At 36.6% G+C, this 16,490-nt stretch overlaps 2 protein-coding genes across 3 annotated transcripts in view; both read left to right on the top strand.

The window, feature by feature from the left end:
- PRRG1 (proline rich and Gla domain 1) overlaps window positions 1-16,490 on the top strand; it is a 101,510-nt gene that overhangs the window by 58,603 nt on the left and 26,417 nt on the right. For both annotated transcript variants that reach the window (XM_003270977.1, XM_003270979.1), the window contains exon 3: window positions 11,326-11,486. In XM_003270977.1, the coding sequence (XP_003271025.1) occupies window positions 11,326-11,486 (161 nt within the window). The remainder of the gene's footprint in view (window positions 1-11,325; window positions 11,487-16,490) is intronic.
- LOC105738074 (ferritin heavy chain-like) overlaps window positions 1-16,490 on the top strand; it is a 36,451-nt gene that overhangs the window by 8,753 nt on the left and 11,208 nt on the right. Inside the window, exon 2 of the mRNA XM_030807345.1 lies at window positions 11,326-11,486. The gene's annotated coding sequence lies outside the window, so the exon portion shown is untranslated. The remainder of the gene's footprint in view (window positions 1-11,325; window positions 11,487-16,490) is intronic.

Genomic DNA, 16,490 nt, shown 5'->3' with positions numbered 1-16,490 from the left:
CTTTGGGTAAGTCACTTAACCTATTGATTTCAGTGTAGTGTTCTGGTCAGCAAAATGAAGGGATTAAGATGGATCAGTGGTTTCTAATGTGTTCGGTGAAGCCACATGTCTTCTAAAGGGGCCCCTGAGGGGCCACCATGAGGGAAGGGAGGAAAAGGAAGTACCGCTGGTACATAACACCTCTCCTTCAGACAGAACAACTCTACTACGTTGTATTTTATCTGTTTTTATTTCATGATAGGTTGATTTGCAGAGGATCCTATGACTAATAAAATTTAGAAAGCTACCAGATTCAGTGACTCCCAAAGATCTCTTTCAGTTCTGAAAATCTGCGACTCACGAACATTAATTACCATCCACCTTTTGAGGCTGTATTAATGTGTGAACAGATAGGAAAGAAAGTGATAGAGGAACTAGTGGAATAGCTAATATTATGTGCTTCTCTGATGGTGACAAATGATTCACTCTCTGTTTCATGGTTTTGAAGTATATAATTCTTGTTCCAATGTGGCCTATGTATTAGGTTAAACCATATGAACCTACACTCAATGTATTAGGTTGAACCATATGAAATGGCCTTCAAAAACTGTAATTTCACGTACTTCAACCAATATAAATGCAGTATGCATAGGGAACCCTTGAGTTCAGAGGCTTCTTAAAGCATCTAGATTGTATATATATAACTGAATTAATTAAAAATGTGTCACAGCCAGACGCGGTGGCTCACGCCTGTAATCCCAGCACTTTGGGAGGCCGAGGCGAGTGGATCACTTGAGGCCAGGAGTTCGAGACCAGCCTGGCCAACATGGCGAAGCCCCGTCTCTACTAAAAATACAAAAATTACCTGCACACGGTGGTGCACACTGTAGTACCAGCTGCTCGGGAGGCTGAAGCAGGAGAATGGCTTGAACCCGGGAGGCAGAGTTTGCAGTGAGCCGAGATCATACTCTTGCACTCCAGCCTAGGTGATGGAGTGAGACTCTGTCTCAGAAAAATAAAATAAATAAAAATGTGCTGATTTCATGGGTGGTTAACAGTCCAGTTTGGAAACAAATGAGATTCCAGAATTCTACGCATCAGCCCACCACCTCCTTTGGGATTGATGTACATGTAGAATCAATAGCAAGAGTTTATTGAATATAATCAAAATCAATTTGGCTTTTACAATTACTACATTCTTTTTGGCAAATGTCAGTAGCTGCCAATAGTTAAAGGCATGTGAGGTCTAGGCTCCCCACAATTTGACTACCAGGTTACAACTAAGTCTTAGGCCGAATTTTGCTATACACAGACATTTATCAACAAGATGGCACAGTTCTGCCATATAACTTGTTATATAAACTCTATGAAATCCTATTTCTTTCCTTATTTAGGATCTCCCACAATATCTGAGATAAAAAGTTCATCTAAGGCATGTGTGACAGCATTCTAGCAATGGTATTCAGCTAACCCATCTAGTTAGATTAAAGCAATCAAGAATCCTTCGTATCAGCAGGTAAACATGAGGCCTTTCAGGAATCAAGTCTTGGCCACCATTCCTAAGGGTACAAACTGCAGAGGCTTTAGATTTTTATACTGTGTTCAGGCAAACCTTTGGCTGCTGCTGTCATTTCTGGAGCAAATTCACATAAAAACAACATTTCTTTCACCAGAGAAAAGTCATTTGTGAAATTCATGTTAGTGCTTACTAACAATAGCACTAAACTCATCAATGAAACTCCATTTCTTAAATCCACTATGCTCTATTGTGGGCTGGAGAGAAAGATAGCCAAATGCTTTTGTAGTAGCTACCTTTGAAATGTGGCTGTTTGGTTAAATGTAATATGTGTCCTACTAGGAGAGTTATCCACTCCTAGAGTCTAGATTACAACTATCACATAGAGTACCTATCCTACAGTCTATGCTGATGAGTTGTAAAGCAATCATTGCAACATAAAGTTATGCATTATAAGCTATATTTAATCTCATGAGTTTTATCTAGCTGTCTTTATTTTCTATTAAATGATGATTATTAGTCACAGCTATTACCATAGTCTTCTATATGAGATAGAATGTAATCAGTATAGATAGGGTCCATAAACTAGAAAGGAAATATTATGGTTGTAACAACCGCAAACATCAAGACTACTGATATTGCTGCTGGTACAATTGAGGCACCAGTAAGATTAGAACTAGCTATCTTTGGAGTTCTCCTGTTTTGGTGATTCCACCTGATTGTATGCTTAGTCATGCCAAATTACACTAATAATTCCATATTTGTTTGTTTCTTGGGGGCAAGGCATTGCTCTTGGTTCAGAAATATGTATTAGAATACCATACCTTTAAATCAATTTGCATAATTGCTATTAATTTGATTGGTGTAATCTGCCATTTCATGAAGAATTCTTTTGATAAGAAGTAGTTACAAATTTTAAAACCCCTTTAAAGAAAACTTTGCCTTTTGCCTTCCTCTGTGGGAGAATATATTGCGCCATTTCTCTCTATGTCCTTTTTCCTTACAAAGCATAAAATCATTAGATGAGAGACATCTGAATGTATGCTCTGAAATTTGGCTTTTAAGAATACCATATTGAGATAGTTAGTGTCACTCTGGTGGGAACCATGTTTGTTTTATTTTTAAAGAATACTGACTTTATAGACACACATTACCTCTTTTGTCATCTCTCATAGAAATCCATTTCTGGCATATTACCCACACTTTTTCCAGGAAACCTACCTGTTATCTGGTATTTCATTGTATGCCTCTGGTACTACAGATTTGTTTTAAGTTTTAGGTAATGATCATAACTACTGTATGGTCCTTAGGGGGTAGATTTTAGGTATTAAATATATTAATAATCATTATTTTTTCTCTCAGTCTCTTAGACTTCCCACTCCCACTAGCTCAATCCTGCAACTTCCAATTATTTTTTTAAATATATGAGCTTTTGAATGGGTTTAAGTTCCCTCATTCTTGTGTAAACATATACTATATGCTATACTAAACTATAGGTTTGCAAAAACTGGTTGGGCACATGAGCACCACCATACAATAAATTCTGAATCATTATAAACATATCAGCTATAAAAAGTTAGCTTTTAATTTTCAGAAATAGTTTAACAATGGTGAAATAAATTGGGACATTGTACATATTTCCACCTTCCTAAGTAAAAATAGGAGGATGATTTAAATAGTGTCTTTTTAGTTTGCCTAATTTTGTTTTTTAGTAAGTGAAATGTCACTTCAGAGTATGAGACTTTGATTTCCTAGGAAAAGTTGTTTCCATCAGTCTGTGATAAGAAGTACCTATTTAACACCTATTTCAGCAGAAAATAAAAGCTTGAAAGCGTTATATGCAGGCACAACTGAATAATAGTATCAAAATGACTTACAAGCAAGAAAACAAAGAATTATGAGTTTGACACTTCATAAGATTTTTTAAAAATAAAGCTAAGCACAGGATTAGGTGGGGTGGGTGCTTTTTTGATTTTCTCTGTTTGTTTGTTTATTGTTGGTTTAGGGTATGGTGATTGCTTGGCTGGAAAATTGTGTATTAATATCCCAAAAGGATTTGGATCCAATACACTACTCCCACTTTCTGAAATTCTTTCCAATTATAGAACTCTTTATGGTTACAACTGAAAGTACTTAAGAAATCATATCCAACACCTTTGCTTCATCAATTAGGAAACACGTTCAGATAAGCAACAAATGTAGGATCAGGTAGCCAGTTTACTGCCAGAGCTGCAACAGGAATCCATATATCCTGACTACAAATTCAGAGCCTTTTTACCATACCACACTTTTTCCTTATCCTATAGTTTCACTTGCCTCAATGCAGGGTTGGTGAAAATGGTTAATAGATATTGGCTCTCTTAGACTTCAACAACATATCTCAAAAGGCAGCTTTCATGTGACAAACAGAAGGCTCAAATAAGCAGAGAGCTTTGCATGTTCTACAGTCTTGTATGAGAAATTTACAATTAAGCCGGATTACTAGAGATTCAGTCAGAAAAGAAATCGGATTCCTTGTTAGTTTGTGGACTCTGTAGATTCAGTCTCTGGTACACCAACATTTATACAACACTGGGAACAAATTTTCCATTTGAGCAAATATATTTTGCAGATTGTGGATGCTTACCTTTTTAAACATGATTTAAAAGATTTTTAAAAACCATATTTTTATAGAAATAGCTCTAAATTAGATTATATAATTTACTGCCTTCTTGAACATTATCCTGAACATCATATAGCCCTTTATTGGTGACTCACATTCACCATGATAAACATAATCATTGATGTCTATAGCCTTGAGAGCTGTCAGTGTGATGGGGTTTAGATCCTACTCTAAATAACCCTCAAAGAGCCTTCTGACTCTCTTTTCCCTTGCCTTCAGATTAATTAGCTTTCACTTCTGTTGGCTTTCAGTATGTTGATCTAGTTCAGCCCACCCTTCCCCTTCTGCTTTCCAGTTTTCATGTGCAATGAGGCTTTGAAGTCTCAGGAGCCAGGCTCCTGCACGTGGATAGAGGAAACTGACCTTTGGTTAGTGTAAGAAGTTGAGGTTCCCCTGTAGATAAAGCATCAGGTGAGTTGTAATGTATGACCTTGGTCATCTCTTGTGTCTAAGTTCATGAGAATGGGTTTATTTGAGCAACTTTTGCATTTCTGCATAAATGAAGTATTACTGTCATTCATATCTGTAGTGATTATGTAAAACATTGAATAGCCACCCAAACTATCAACCTAAAATTCAATAAAGCATATTTTGTTATAATTACTTGTGATTATCTAAACATACATATCTGTCATGTATGTAATTTTTCTTTCATAATCTATCCTTTCTAAGAGCTTCTTTGTGGTCTGTTGTTAAAATTCCAGTGATGATAAGCTATCAACATATATTTGACCAAAGTTGAAGTTAATAAAAGCAAGCATATACATTATGGCAAAGGGTGTTTCCTCACAAGTTTGTTATAAGTATCAAGTCCTTATAATAAGGACCATTTCTGGACCATTTCTTGAGAAGTTCTGAAATTTTAAAATCTCATGATATCCCCAAAATATTTATGAATCATAAAAGTATATTGTAGCAACTATACAGCATTGGTTAATTGAAATGACTTATAAGATTCTATGGGGTATATTCTCATAAGGCTTTAATAATGGCTTAAGGTATGGTACAGCAGGAGAGAGATCACTCACAAGGCCATTTTTAGTTGCACAGGACACATTTGTCTTCTAATTGTGAACCACCAAGATATGTGCAAGATAACCTTGGTATCGGGAGCTAAGGCACATGTTTACAGAATATCTTTGATATCCCACTGGTCATGTAGCTGAAACTAGACTATGTAATCAATTAGTCAGGTGTAATCAGCCTATATGTCTTCCAAAAACAGTTCAGACAAGCTACTACAGTGTGCCTCCAAGTGAATTTGAGACATTAAATAGCACTTCATAAAGCTACTACATTTTATCCCAGACTTGACCAAGGAGACCAAACTCCCAGGCATTCCTGAAGTTAAGGAGACAGACTCACGGCAAGTTAATCCTATTTATTCTATATTTTCTAAGTGTATTTGTATTATCAGCTTGATACATATCATTTTTTTTATTTCACGGAATAACTGCCACAATGGTAATGACAGTGAGTCACACTACTACTTATTGTAAATCTGTTTTTTGTCAAGCCCTGAGCAAAGCACTCATTTATAACTTATAACTTGAGATTGCTGTTATTTTTTCAGTTTCATAGATGAATAAGTGACACTTAGGTTTTTGTTTTCTTCACATAGCTATTTGTTCTGACAACCTTTTTTCTTTCTAACTAGTGCATACTACTTAACAAGCTTGGGATATCAATAAGATTAAATTCATTACTCAAAACAACCACAAGGCTCCCCCCATCAATGCCATAATGTCTTTATTCCTTTTCTGACTAACCTTGTTCCCACGAGAAATCCAGTAACTCCAGGGTTGCACAATAGGTCTAGAGGAGAGGCCCTGACTCTTGCATTGAAGAAGAGCTATGGAATGCTAGGTTCATTTGTAGAAAGTCCTCATTCTCTGTTCTTGATGTTCTTGCTACTGTCTTATATCAAAAATAGGGCACCTATGGCCAGGTGCTGTGGTTCATGCCTGTAATCCCAGCACTTTGGGAGGCCAAGGTGGGAAGATGGCTTGAGCCCAGAGTTTGAGACCAGCCTGGGCAACATGGAAAAACCCCATCTATGCAAACAAAAAAGAAAAAAGAAAAGTCAAGTGTGGTGGCACACACCTGTAGTCCCAGCTACTCAGGAGACTGAGGTGGAAGGGTTGCTTTAGCCCAGGAGGCAGAGGTTGCAGTGAGCCAAGATCACATCACTGCACTCTAGCCTGGGCTACAGAGCGAAACTCTGTCTCAAAAATGAATAAATAAGTAAGTAAATAAATAAATAAATTAGGGCATCCAAACCACAAACTCACACACCCACCAGAAATATGCCTGCCTTCTGACCTTGAAGAACATCCATCATGTTCAGTCTTACAATAGAGTTCTTTGTGTATCTCTTTTATTATATCTTTGTTACCTCTTGCACTGAAGAACCTTGAGGGCAGAGGTCATCTGCTACTCATCTTTGTGACTTTTTGCATCCACTTATTTATTTTTATTATTTTCTTTTGAAGAGAAAGCATGGATGAGAGCTTATTTATTTTGAAATTATGAAAAAGTAGTTACATTTTTTGAATAAATATACTTATTTTGTGTGTGTATGTGTAAATATGCCTTAGGTTTGAAATATTTAATTTAATAAGAGTATTTCCTAACTGAATCTGAAGAAAAAAGGTTTAGGTTTTTCTTTATTTCTTTTAATGAAGAAAATTTTTAATGGGAAAACTGCATGTTTTAAATAACACCTCAGTATTGTGTTCTCAAGGCACATTTACATTCTGTATACTTGTCACATCATGTAATCCTTGATTAAGCTGATAGCTGTAATTTAACTCACACAATTTAAGGAGAAAGGCAATTAAGGAAGTGATCACTCAATTTAAGGAAGTGATTGACTTTAGTTTCAAACATCATGACTTTAGTTAAACGTCCTAACGCAAGCCCTTGCAGCCTGGAAATTGCCCCATGTTTTTAGAGGAGATAGTCTGATTTCATCCTATAGATCAAAGCTGCCACCTTCTCCCTTATTTTGTTTTCACATTTTAAAAAATTCTAATTTTAGGGGCACATGTTCTCAGGATCTCCTGAGGGCTGTGTCATGGGCAAAAAAGAAAATAATCTAGTTCTGGTATCATCATTTAGGGTCCATTAGGTTTCCAAGTACTTTGATGAGCACTGGCAAATTCTCTGCCACTAACTTCCTGTTCCCTAATATATGGCAGACATAACTAATCTATAATAGTATCTTTCCTACAGGTCAGATTCTTACTTTAAGTGATATCTTCTAATGGACTGGATTTGGCAAGTGAGATAAAACCTACTTGCCAGCTGAATCCATGTAGAGTTCTCAGTATTATATTACCTTGCCGCCCAGTAGAGAAATACATAGAAGATGATTATGGAATGCTTGGTAATTTGATTAGACTTGGATTAGAAGCTTTGTGTCCTGCTGTATTACCTTCCAGTTGCTTATTCTTCTAAATTAGACTGCTTTCTGGTTACTGGAGTTAGTGGCTTGCTTTGACTCACTTTTTTGAGTTGGATAGCATGTAAGAAAATAATTGTCTCTTAGAAGCATTTAGCTTTTTTCTCTTAAAAGTTCGAAATACATTAATGTTGATTGATTTATCCTCAGAAAAACTGATTCGAAACCCAGGGATATCTTAGACCACATTAACATATGTATTGTCTTTAAAACAAGGAAGCCAATAATCCTGATCAGTTCTGTACTTGTCAGACCAAACACAAAGTATTGCACTCAGCATAGGTCACTGTATTTTGAGAGGAAGATGATGCAGACTCAAATCCATTTTCTATGGCAAACAGATGAAGAAGCAAGACATGTTTATTCTGGAAAAGAGAAGTCCCACAGGAAACCATTTACTGTCTTTCTTCATGTATTAGTTGGCCTGTTATATGGAGGAGACCTATGCGTTAATTCAGAGGGTATAAATAAGACTAATGGCTAGGAAGTTGTTAAATCAGTAAAATATCTCTTGAAAAAGGGTACTGTAGTCAAATATCACAAATGCATGTATCATGTTCCTTTTCAGGAGATTTACAAATGCATGCATGCATAATGATGTTTCAGTCAACAACAGACCGCATATACATGATGGTCCCATAAGATTAGGAGCTGAAAAGTTTCTATTGCCTGGTGACATCATAGCATCACAGTGTTAACACATTACTCACATGTTTGTGGCAATACTGGAGTAAACAAACCTACTGCACTGCTAGTCATATAACAGTATAGTACATACAATTATATATTGTACATAATACTTGAAAATGATAACAAATGACTATGATGCTGGCTAATAATGTATTTACTATACTATTTATTGTCATTCTGGAGTAAACTCCTTCTACTTATGAAAAAAATTAACTATAAAATAGCCTCAAGCGAATTCTTCTTGAGGTAATACAGAAGAAAGCATTGTTATAATAGCAGATGACAGCTCCATGCATGTTATTGTCCCTGAAGACCTTCAAGTGGGATAAGATGTGGATGTGGAAGACAGTGATATTAATGATCCTGACCCTGTGGAGGCCTAGGCTAATGTGTGTGCTTGTATCTTAATTTTTAACAAAAAAGTTTCAAAAGTAAAAAATACAATAAAATTTTTAAATAGGAAAAAGGCTTATAGAATAAGGATATATATAAAGAAAATATTTTTGTACAGCTGTACAATGTGTTTGTGTTTTAAGCTGTTATTACTAAAGAGTCAAAAAGTTAAAAAATTAAAAAGTATGAAGTAAAAACGTTATAGTAAGCTAAGGTTAATTTATTACTGAAGAAGGAAAAACATTTTCTTTCTTTTTATTTTCATTTAATTTTATTTTTTAATTTTTTAATTTAATTTAATTTAATTTTAATTTTTTTGAGATGAGGTCTCACTGTGTTGCCCAGGCTGGTCTCGAACTCCTGGGCTCAAGCAATCCTCCCACCTCAGCCTCCCAAAGTGCTGGGATTACAGGCATGAGCTACCGCTCCCAGCCAAAATATATTTTTTTAAGAAATATATTCTTATACATTTAATGTAGCCTAAGTTGACAGTGTTGATAGAGTCTACAGTAGTCTACGGTAATGTCCTAGGCCCTCACATTCACTCACCACTCACTCAGGCCAACTTTCAATCCTGTAAGCTCCATTTATGATAAGTGCCCTGCAAACTCCTTTTATGGTAAGTGCCCTATACAGTACCATTTTTTATCTTTTATATCATATTTTTCTTGTATCTTTTCAATGTTTAGATATACAAATACTTACCATTGTTATAATTGCCTATAGTATTCAGTATAGTAACAAACTGAACAGATTTATAGCCTAGGACCAATAGGCTATATCATATAGCCTAGGTGGCTAGTAGGCTATGCCATCTAGGTTTGTGAAAATACACTCCATCCTGTTTGCACAATGATGAAATAGCCTAACAACCTATTTCTCAGAATGGATCCACATTGTTAAGTGATGCATGACTGTTTATACTAAATATATATTAAGGGCCCTAAAAAGTCATTCAGTGAAAGATCTGTTTAAATTTGTTAACCCTAGCATTCCATAATTACTTCACTCAGAATGTTTCCAAGGAACTCTCATTAGGGTAGTGATTCTCAAACTGTGGTAATGGGAGCAGCAGCAGCAGCATTTCCTGGGAACTGATTAGAAATGTAATTTTATAGCCCTACCACAGATCTATGGCATCAGAAACTCTGGGATGGGGCCCAGCAGTCTGTGTGATAATAAGTCCTTCAGGGATTCTGATGCGGCTAAAAGGCAAGAAGCATTGTTAGAAAATTTTACTGTTATTCTCCAACTTAACAGTAACCTTTTGCTTTCCTTCATTACACTTACCACAATTTGTATTTTTTAAAGTTTGTTCTAATGATATTCTATGAATCTGTGAATTCATATTCCATAATCATAATCTATTCTGTGAATTTCCTTCCTTCTGTACCTCATAAAGGGTCATAAAGGGAACCCTTTGTGAGGTACAGAAGGAAATACTCATTGAAGGCCTATCATGGTTTTCACCCTGGTATAAGTGTCATCTAGCTAGTATCAATTCGGATACTTTAAAGAATCCTAAATAATGAGTCCATATATTCTATAAAGTAAAATACTCTTTTCTATAACAAAGCAAAACTTTAATCCATTGCTGGCTGTCATTGTCATTTTTAAAAGAGCACATAAAAAATTTTTCATTTCCTTCGAAATGTTTTTCAGAAAATGCAGACTTTTTTAGCATCTTGAAAGATCTGTAATGTGCCTTTTCTCATGTCAGAATTCTATAAATTAGGAAATGTTCTAATCTCTTGCATTAACAGAGATGAAATTCCAGTGGCATTATATTTGTTTCTCCAAACAAGCAACATTCTTTTAGAAAAATGTAATTGAAATTGAACTTAAAATGTATTTGTATTTAAAAAGAAAAAATCTTATTTTTTATTTTTTATATTTTATTATTAAAATAAAAGCATCTTTTTTACATGGTTTCATAAATGTATTTTGAATTTTTATATGAAATGCCTCTGTAAATCATGCAGAAGAATTTTCTTTTTCTAAAGGATAGTGAAATGAGGTTGAATGTGTTAAAGCATCACACTATATTTAACTCAAGTACATTTAGAACAAAATTATTATTAGGATTTCCATAGAATTAATCATGGCCAAATTTAACTTCTCAATATTTTTTTTACCTATTCTTTTCATACAAGTAAGAGCTCTCTGGGTTTATATTACTAGGTCAACTGAAGTGTTATTTATTTTTAGGTAGAGGGACAAAGACTGATAATCTAGAGACTGGATTTGATTTGGCTGCTGCTGTCTGTCAGCAGAATACCTTGGGGTATCTACTTACAGTAATGAGTATAAGTAGTGCTATCATTATTAGTATATTTAAACACCCATGGCTTGCAGGAATGTGCTAAAGTCTGAATATAACATAGTTAATTATGTCACTATCCCTGCCCAGGGCAACTGCTATTGAAAGGACATACATCATGAGGAAGATAGCAGATACAGTGGTTTGGAGCTAAGTGTTACTTCATTACTGACTCACGGAAAGATGTTTAGGATGTTGGCTATGTTTTCTAAAGAGCATCTAGCAGTTTTCATCTGGTATATCAACTTACCACATAGGTTTTTTATTACATTTTTTATACTTATTATTATATTTCTTTTTAGTTTTCCTCACGGGAGAAAAAGCCAATTCCATATTAAAACGCTACCCAAGAGCTAATGGGTTTTTTGAAGAAATAAGACAGGGCAACATTGAGCGTGAGTGCAAAGAAGAATTCTGTACATTTGAAGAAGCAAGAGAAGCTTTTGAAAATAATGAAAAAACTGTAAGTATGTTGGCAATTAAAAAAACGTTGCACAGATTTGCCTACCTTTTTGATGTATATTTGAAATCTGCATCCCTGAATTATGTACATTGCTAGTAATTAAAAATTCCTTTGTTAGGAACTCAGAAAGTGGCATCTAACTAGTAATATTCTGTGGGTTGGAGAGCTAGGTTCACTTCCCCTTGTGCTGGACTGTCTTTGAGAGCCCCATTTCTATAGGACTCTGCTGAGCTAGGATTTATCATCTTGGCGAGTAGGAAGGATTTGATTTGCACAAAGCTTTGTTCTAGAAGGTTATAGATAACATCACTTTGCCTAACTACAGAGAGAGTGTGGAGGAAGCTAATGGATGGTGATAGTGTTTTAAAAGGTTTTACTTCTCATACAAAAGAAAAGACATCCAGACATACCTTCCCACTCCGCGAGAATACTCCTCTTTACTTCTCTTTACTCTAGACTACCTGCTATTCAAGGACAGCAGGAATGGGACAGCACAAGGCAGGGGTGAAAAGTCTATAGAACTGCTTCACAGCTGGAAATTGTTATCAGAGGTAGCCATTGTATAAAGATTCAGTCCTGGGCAGCAGGAAAATAACCCTAGATGCTAAACAAGTGGTGTCACTTATGCTAAAAAGATACTAAATATACCTTAAGAGCAGCAGATGCAAAAGTTTTAAAGAAAGGGGTAAGAGGAAGAAGCCACATCTTAGTCAAATCACAGGGTTAGAAATAGGGAAAAGAATATATCATCCATGATACCATCATGCAATCACAAAGCACGGTTGACCCTTTATTTTCTTTCCAGCTTTTTTCCTTTGCATCTGCTTAGTCATTGTTGGTTTTATTTTATTCATTTTACTTTTTAAAAATAGTATATGTTCATTGTAGAGAAATTTAAAAATGTAGTAACATAAAATCACTTGAGTTTTTAGCACCACCAGTTTTATAGTTTTGGTATATATCATTTTGGCCTATTTTTACTACATAGGTACTTCATAAATAAGAAAAATAGGATTGTAGTAGAAATAGTGTTTTGCACCATAAAGTTTTTAATAAAAACTGGCTGAAGTTACTATAAACCATAAACAAAACTTGGTTTTTGATATTGTGTTTTATCAAATAATAGAAATTTTAGATATTCTACTGTGGTTTTCACAAGGCTAATGGCTTTTTACCCTACTTTATCATTCTCCTTTAAAGAAATCGTAAGAACTTGTTTGGGATTTATTGTTCTAAAAGTACTTTATACAAGTGAATAATATTCTTTTATAAAAAACCAATTTATTGAGTTATGTTTGACATATAAAAAGCTGTACTTATTTAATGTATATGTGTCTACGAGTTTGGGGATAGGTATACACCTATGAAACAACCATCACCATCAAGGCCACAAACATATCCATCACCTCCCAAAGTTTCCTCTCACCCCTTTATTATTGTTGTAGTTGTGTTTTGTGAGTATGGTAAGAGGACTTAACATATGGTCTACCTTAGCAAAATTTAAGTATATAATACAACATTGTTAGCTGTAGGCACCATGCTGTATAGCAGATCTCCAGAATTCATTTATCTTGCATAACTGAAAGTTTATACTGTTCGCTATTTCTCATTTCTCTCTCCCCAAGCCCCTGGCAACCACCATTCTCCTCTTTGCTTCTATTAGTTCACCTTTTTTAGATTCCATATATAAGTGAGATCCTGTGGTATTTGTCTTTCTATGCCTGGCTTATTTCATTTAATATAATGTCCTCCAGGTCTATTCATGTTGTCACAAATTACAGGATTTCCTTCTTTTATAAGGCTGAATAATATTTCATTGTGTGTCGTATTAGTCTGTTTTCATGCTGCTGATAAAGACATACCCAAGACTGGAAAAAAAAGAGGATTAATTGGACTTACAGTTCCACATGGCTAGGGAGGCCTCAGAATCATGGCAGGAGGTGAAAGGCACTTCTTACATGGTGGTGGCAAGAGAAAATGAGGAAGAAGCAAAAGCGGAAACCCTCGATAAACCCATCAGATCTCATGATACTTATTCACTATCATGAGAATAGCACAGGAAAGACTGGCCCCCATGATTCAATTACCTTCCCCTGGGTCTCTCCCACCACATGTGGGAATTCTGGGAGATACAGTTCAAGTTGAGATTTGGGTAGGGACACAGCCAAACCATATCATTCCACCCCTGGCCCCTCCAAATCTCATGTCCTCACATTTCAAGATGAATCATGCCTTCCCAACAGTCCCCCAAAGTCTTAACTCATTTTGGCATTAACCCAAAAGTCCACAGTCCAAAGTCTCATCTGAGACAAGGCATGTCCCTTCCGCCTATGAGCGTATAAAATCAAAAGCAAAGTAGTTATTGGGGGTACAGGTGTTGGGTTAATACAGCCCTTCCAAATGGGAGAAATTGGCCAAAATAAAGGGTATACAGGCCCTTTGCAGATCCAAAATCCAGCAGGGCAGTCAAATCTTAAAACTCCAAAATGATCTTCTTTGACTCCATGCCTCATGTCCAGGTTACACTGATGCAAGAGGTGGGTTCCCATGGTCTTGAGCAACTCTGCCCCTGTGGCTTTGCAGGGTACAGCCTCGCTCCTGGTTGCTTTCACAGGCTGGCATTGAGTGCCTATGGCTTCTCTAGGCACACAGTACAAGCTTTCAGTGGATCTACCGTTCTGGGGTCTGGAAGATGGTGGCCCTCTTCTCACAGCTCCACTAGGTAGTACCCCAGTAGGGGCTCTGTGTGGGGGCTCTGACCCCACATTTCTCTTCTGCACTGCAATAGCAGAGGTTCTCCATGAGAGCCCCGTCCCTGCAGCAAACTTCTTCCTGGACATCTAGGTGTTTCCACACATCCTCTGAAATCTAGGCAGGGATTCCCAAACCTCAGTTCTTGACTTCTGTGCACCTGCAGGCTCAACACCACATGGAAGCTGCCAAAGTTTGGGGCTGGCACCCTCTGAAACCATGGGCGAAGCTGTACCTTAACCCATTTTAGCAATGGCTGGAGTGGCTGGGATGCAGGGCACCAAGTTCCTAGGCTGCACACAGCATGGGGACCCTGGGCCTGGCCCACGAAACCATTTTTTCCTTCTGGACTTCCAGGTCTCTGATAGGGGTGGGTAGGGGCTGCCTTGAAAACCCATGACATGCCCTGGAGACATTTTCCTCATTGTCTTGGGGATTAACATTCGGCTCCTTGTTACTTATGCAAATTTCTGAAGCCAGCTTGAATTTTTTCCTCAGAAAATGGGTTTTTCTTTTTTACTACATCATCAGGTTGCAAATTTTCCAAACTTTTATGCTCTCTTTTCCTTTTAAAATGGAATACTTTTAACAGAACCCAAGTCACCTCTTGGATGCTTTGCTGCCTAACAATTTCTCCCGCCAGATACCCTAAATCATCTTTCTCAAGTTCAAAGTTCCACAAATCTCGTGGGCAGGGGCAAAATGCCGCCAGTCTCTTTGCTAAAACATAGCAAGAGTCACTTTGCTCCAGTTCCCAACAAGTTCCTTCTCTCCATCTGAGACCACCTCAGCCTGGACCTTATCGTCCATATCACTATGAGCATTTTTGTCAAAGCCATTCAACAAGTCTCTAGGAAGTTCCAAACTTTCCCACATTTTTCTTTCTTCTTCTGAGCCCTCCAAACTGTCCCAACCTCTGCCTGTTACCCAGTTCCAAAGTCATTTCCACATTTTCGGGTATCTTTTCAGCAGTACCCCACTCTACTGGTACCAATTTATTATATTAGTCGTTTTTACACTGCTGATAAAGACATACCTGAGACTGGGAAGAAAAGGAGGTTTAATTGGACTTACAGTTCCGCATGGCTGGCAAGGCCTTAGAATCAGGCGGGAGGTGAAAGGCACTTCTTACATGGTGGCGGCAAGACAAAATGAGGAAGAAACAAAAGCGGAAACCCCTGATAAACCCATCAGATCTCATGAGATTTATTCACTATCATAAGAATAGCACAGGAAAGACTGGCTCCCATGATTCAATTACCCCCCCGGGCCCCTCCCACAACACGTGGGAATTCTTGGAGATACAATTCAAGATTCGGGTGGGGAAACAGCCAAACTATATCATGTGTGTATACCACGTTTTCTTTATACAGTGATCTGTCAGTGGACATTTGGTTACTTTTAGTTAGGAGTAATATTTAGAAACTGAGATCTGGGAGCTAGAATATGCTCATTGCTACCAGAATGTTGTTACTTCTGGATCTTTCAGCAACAGAGCTAGGAAAAAAAAATCACACATATGTATACATGCATACAAATTCTATATATGTCTATATATAGACATGTAGCCATATAAACATAGACATGTATACATGTAGACATATATGTGAAATAACTGATTCATTATGCTGATCTCCAATTCCAATCCAACCCCTCAGGGCTTTTCCAGCCATTCTACATTTGTAGAGATGTAAAAATTCCTTATAAATGTTCTTCCACAATGAGAATTCCAGCACCCAAAAACATCAGTATATTAATAACTCATTTGCTTAGTTGTATAATACACAATGGTTTTGGAATTGTAATATCTATACTATAATGGGGAGAGGGAAAACTTTTATTATTTATTATTTATTATTACTATTTTTTTTAACATCTTATTTGGAAATAATTATAGATTCACAAAAAATTGCAAAGATAATACAGTGAGGTCCCATGCAGCCTTTACTCAGTTTCCCCCAATGGTTACATCTTACATAACTGTAAGATCAAAACTAGGAAACTGACATTGGTACAATCTGTATGTACAGTTCTGTGTCATTGTATCACTTGTATAGATTTGTGTAACCATCACTGCAATCAAGCAGCAGATATATTCCATTACCACAAAGTTTTCCCTCATACTACCCTTTAATAGTCACACCTACCATCTTCCACAACCATCCCTAACCCTTAGCAATCACTAATCTGTTTCCATCTCTGTAATTCTGCCATTGCAAGAATGTTATATAAATGGAATAATATAATGTGGAA

The sequence above is a fragment of the Nomascus leucogenys genome, chromosome X, assembly GCF_006542625.1.
Source record: "Nomascus leucogenys isolate Asia chromosome X, Asia_NLE_v1, whole genome shotgun sequence".
In the NCBI taxonomy this organism is placed as follows: domain Eukaryota; kingdom Metazoa; phylum Chordata; class Mammalia; order Primates; family Hylobatidae; genus Nomascus; species Nomascus leucogenys.
Note: the sequence above shows the minus strand (reverse complement) of the source record. Positions and strands in the feature narration are given on the sequence as shown.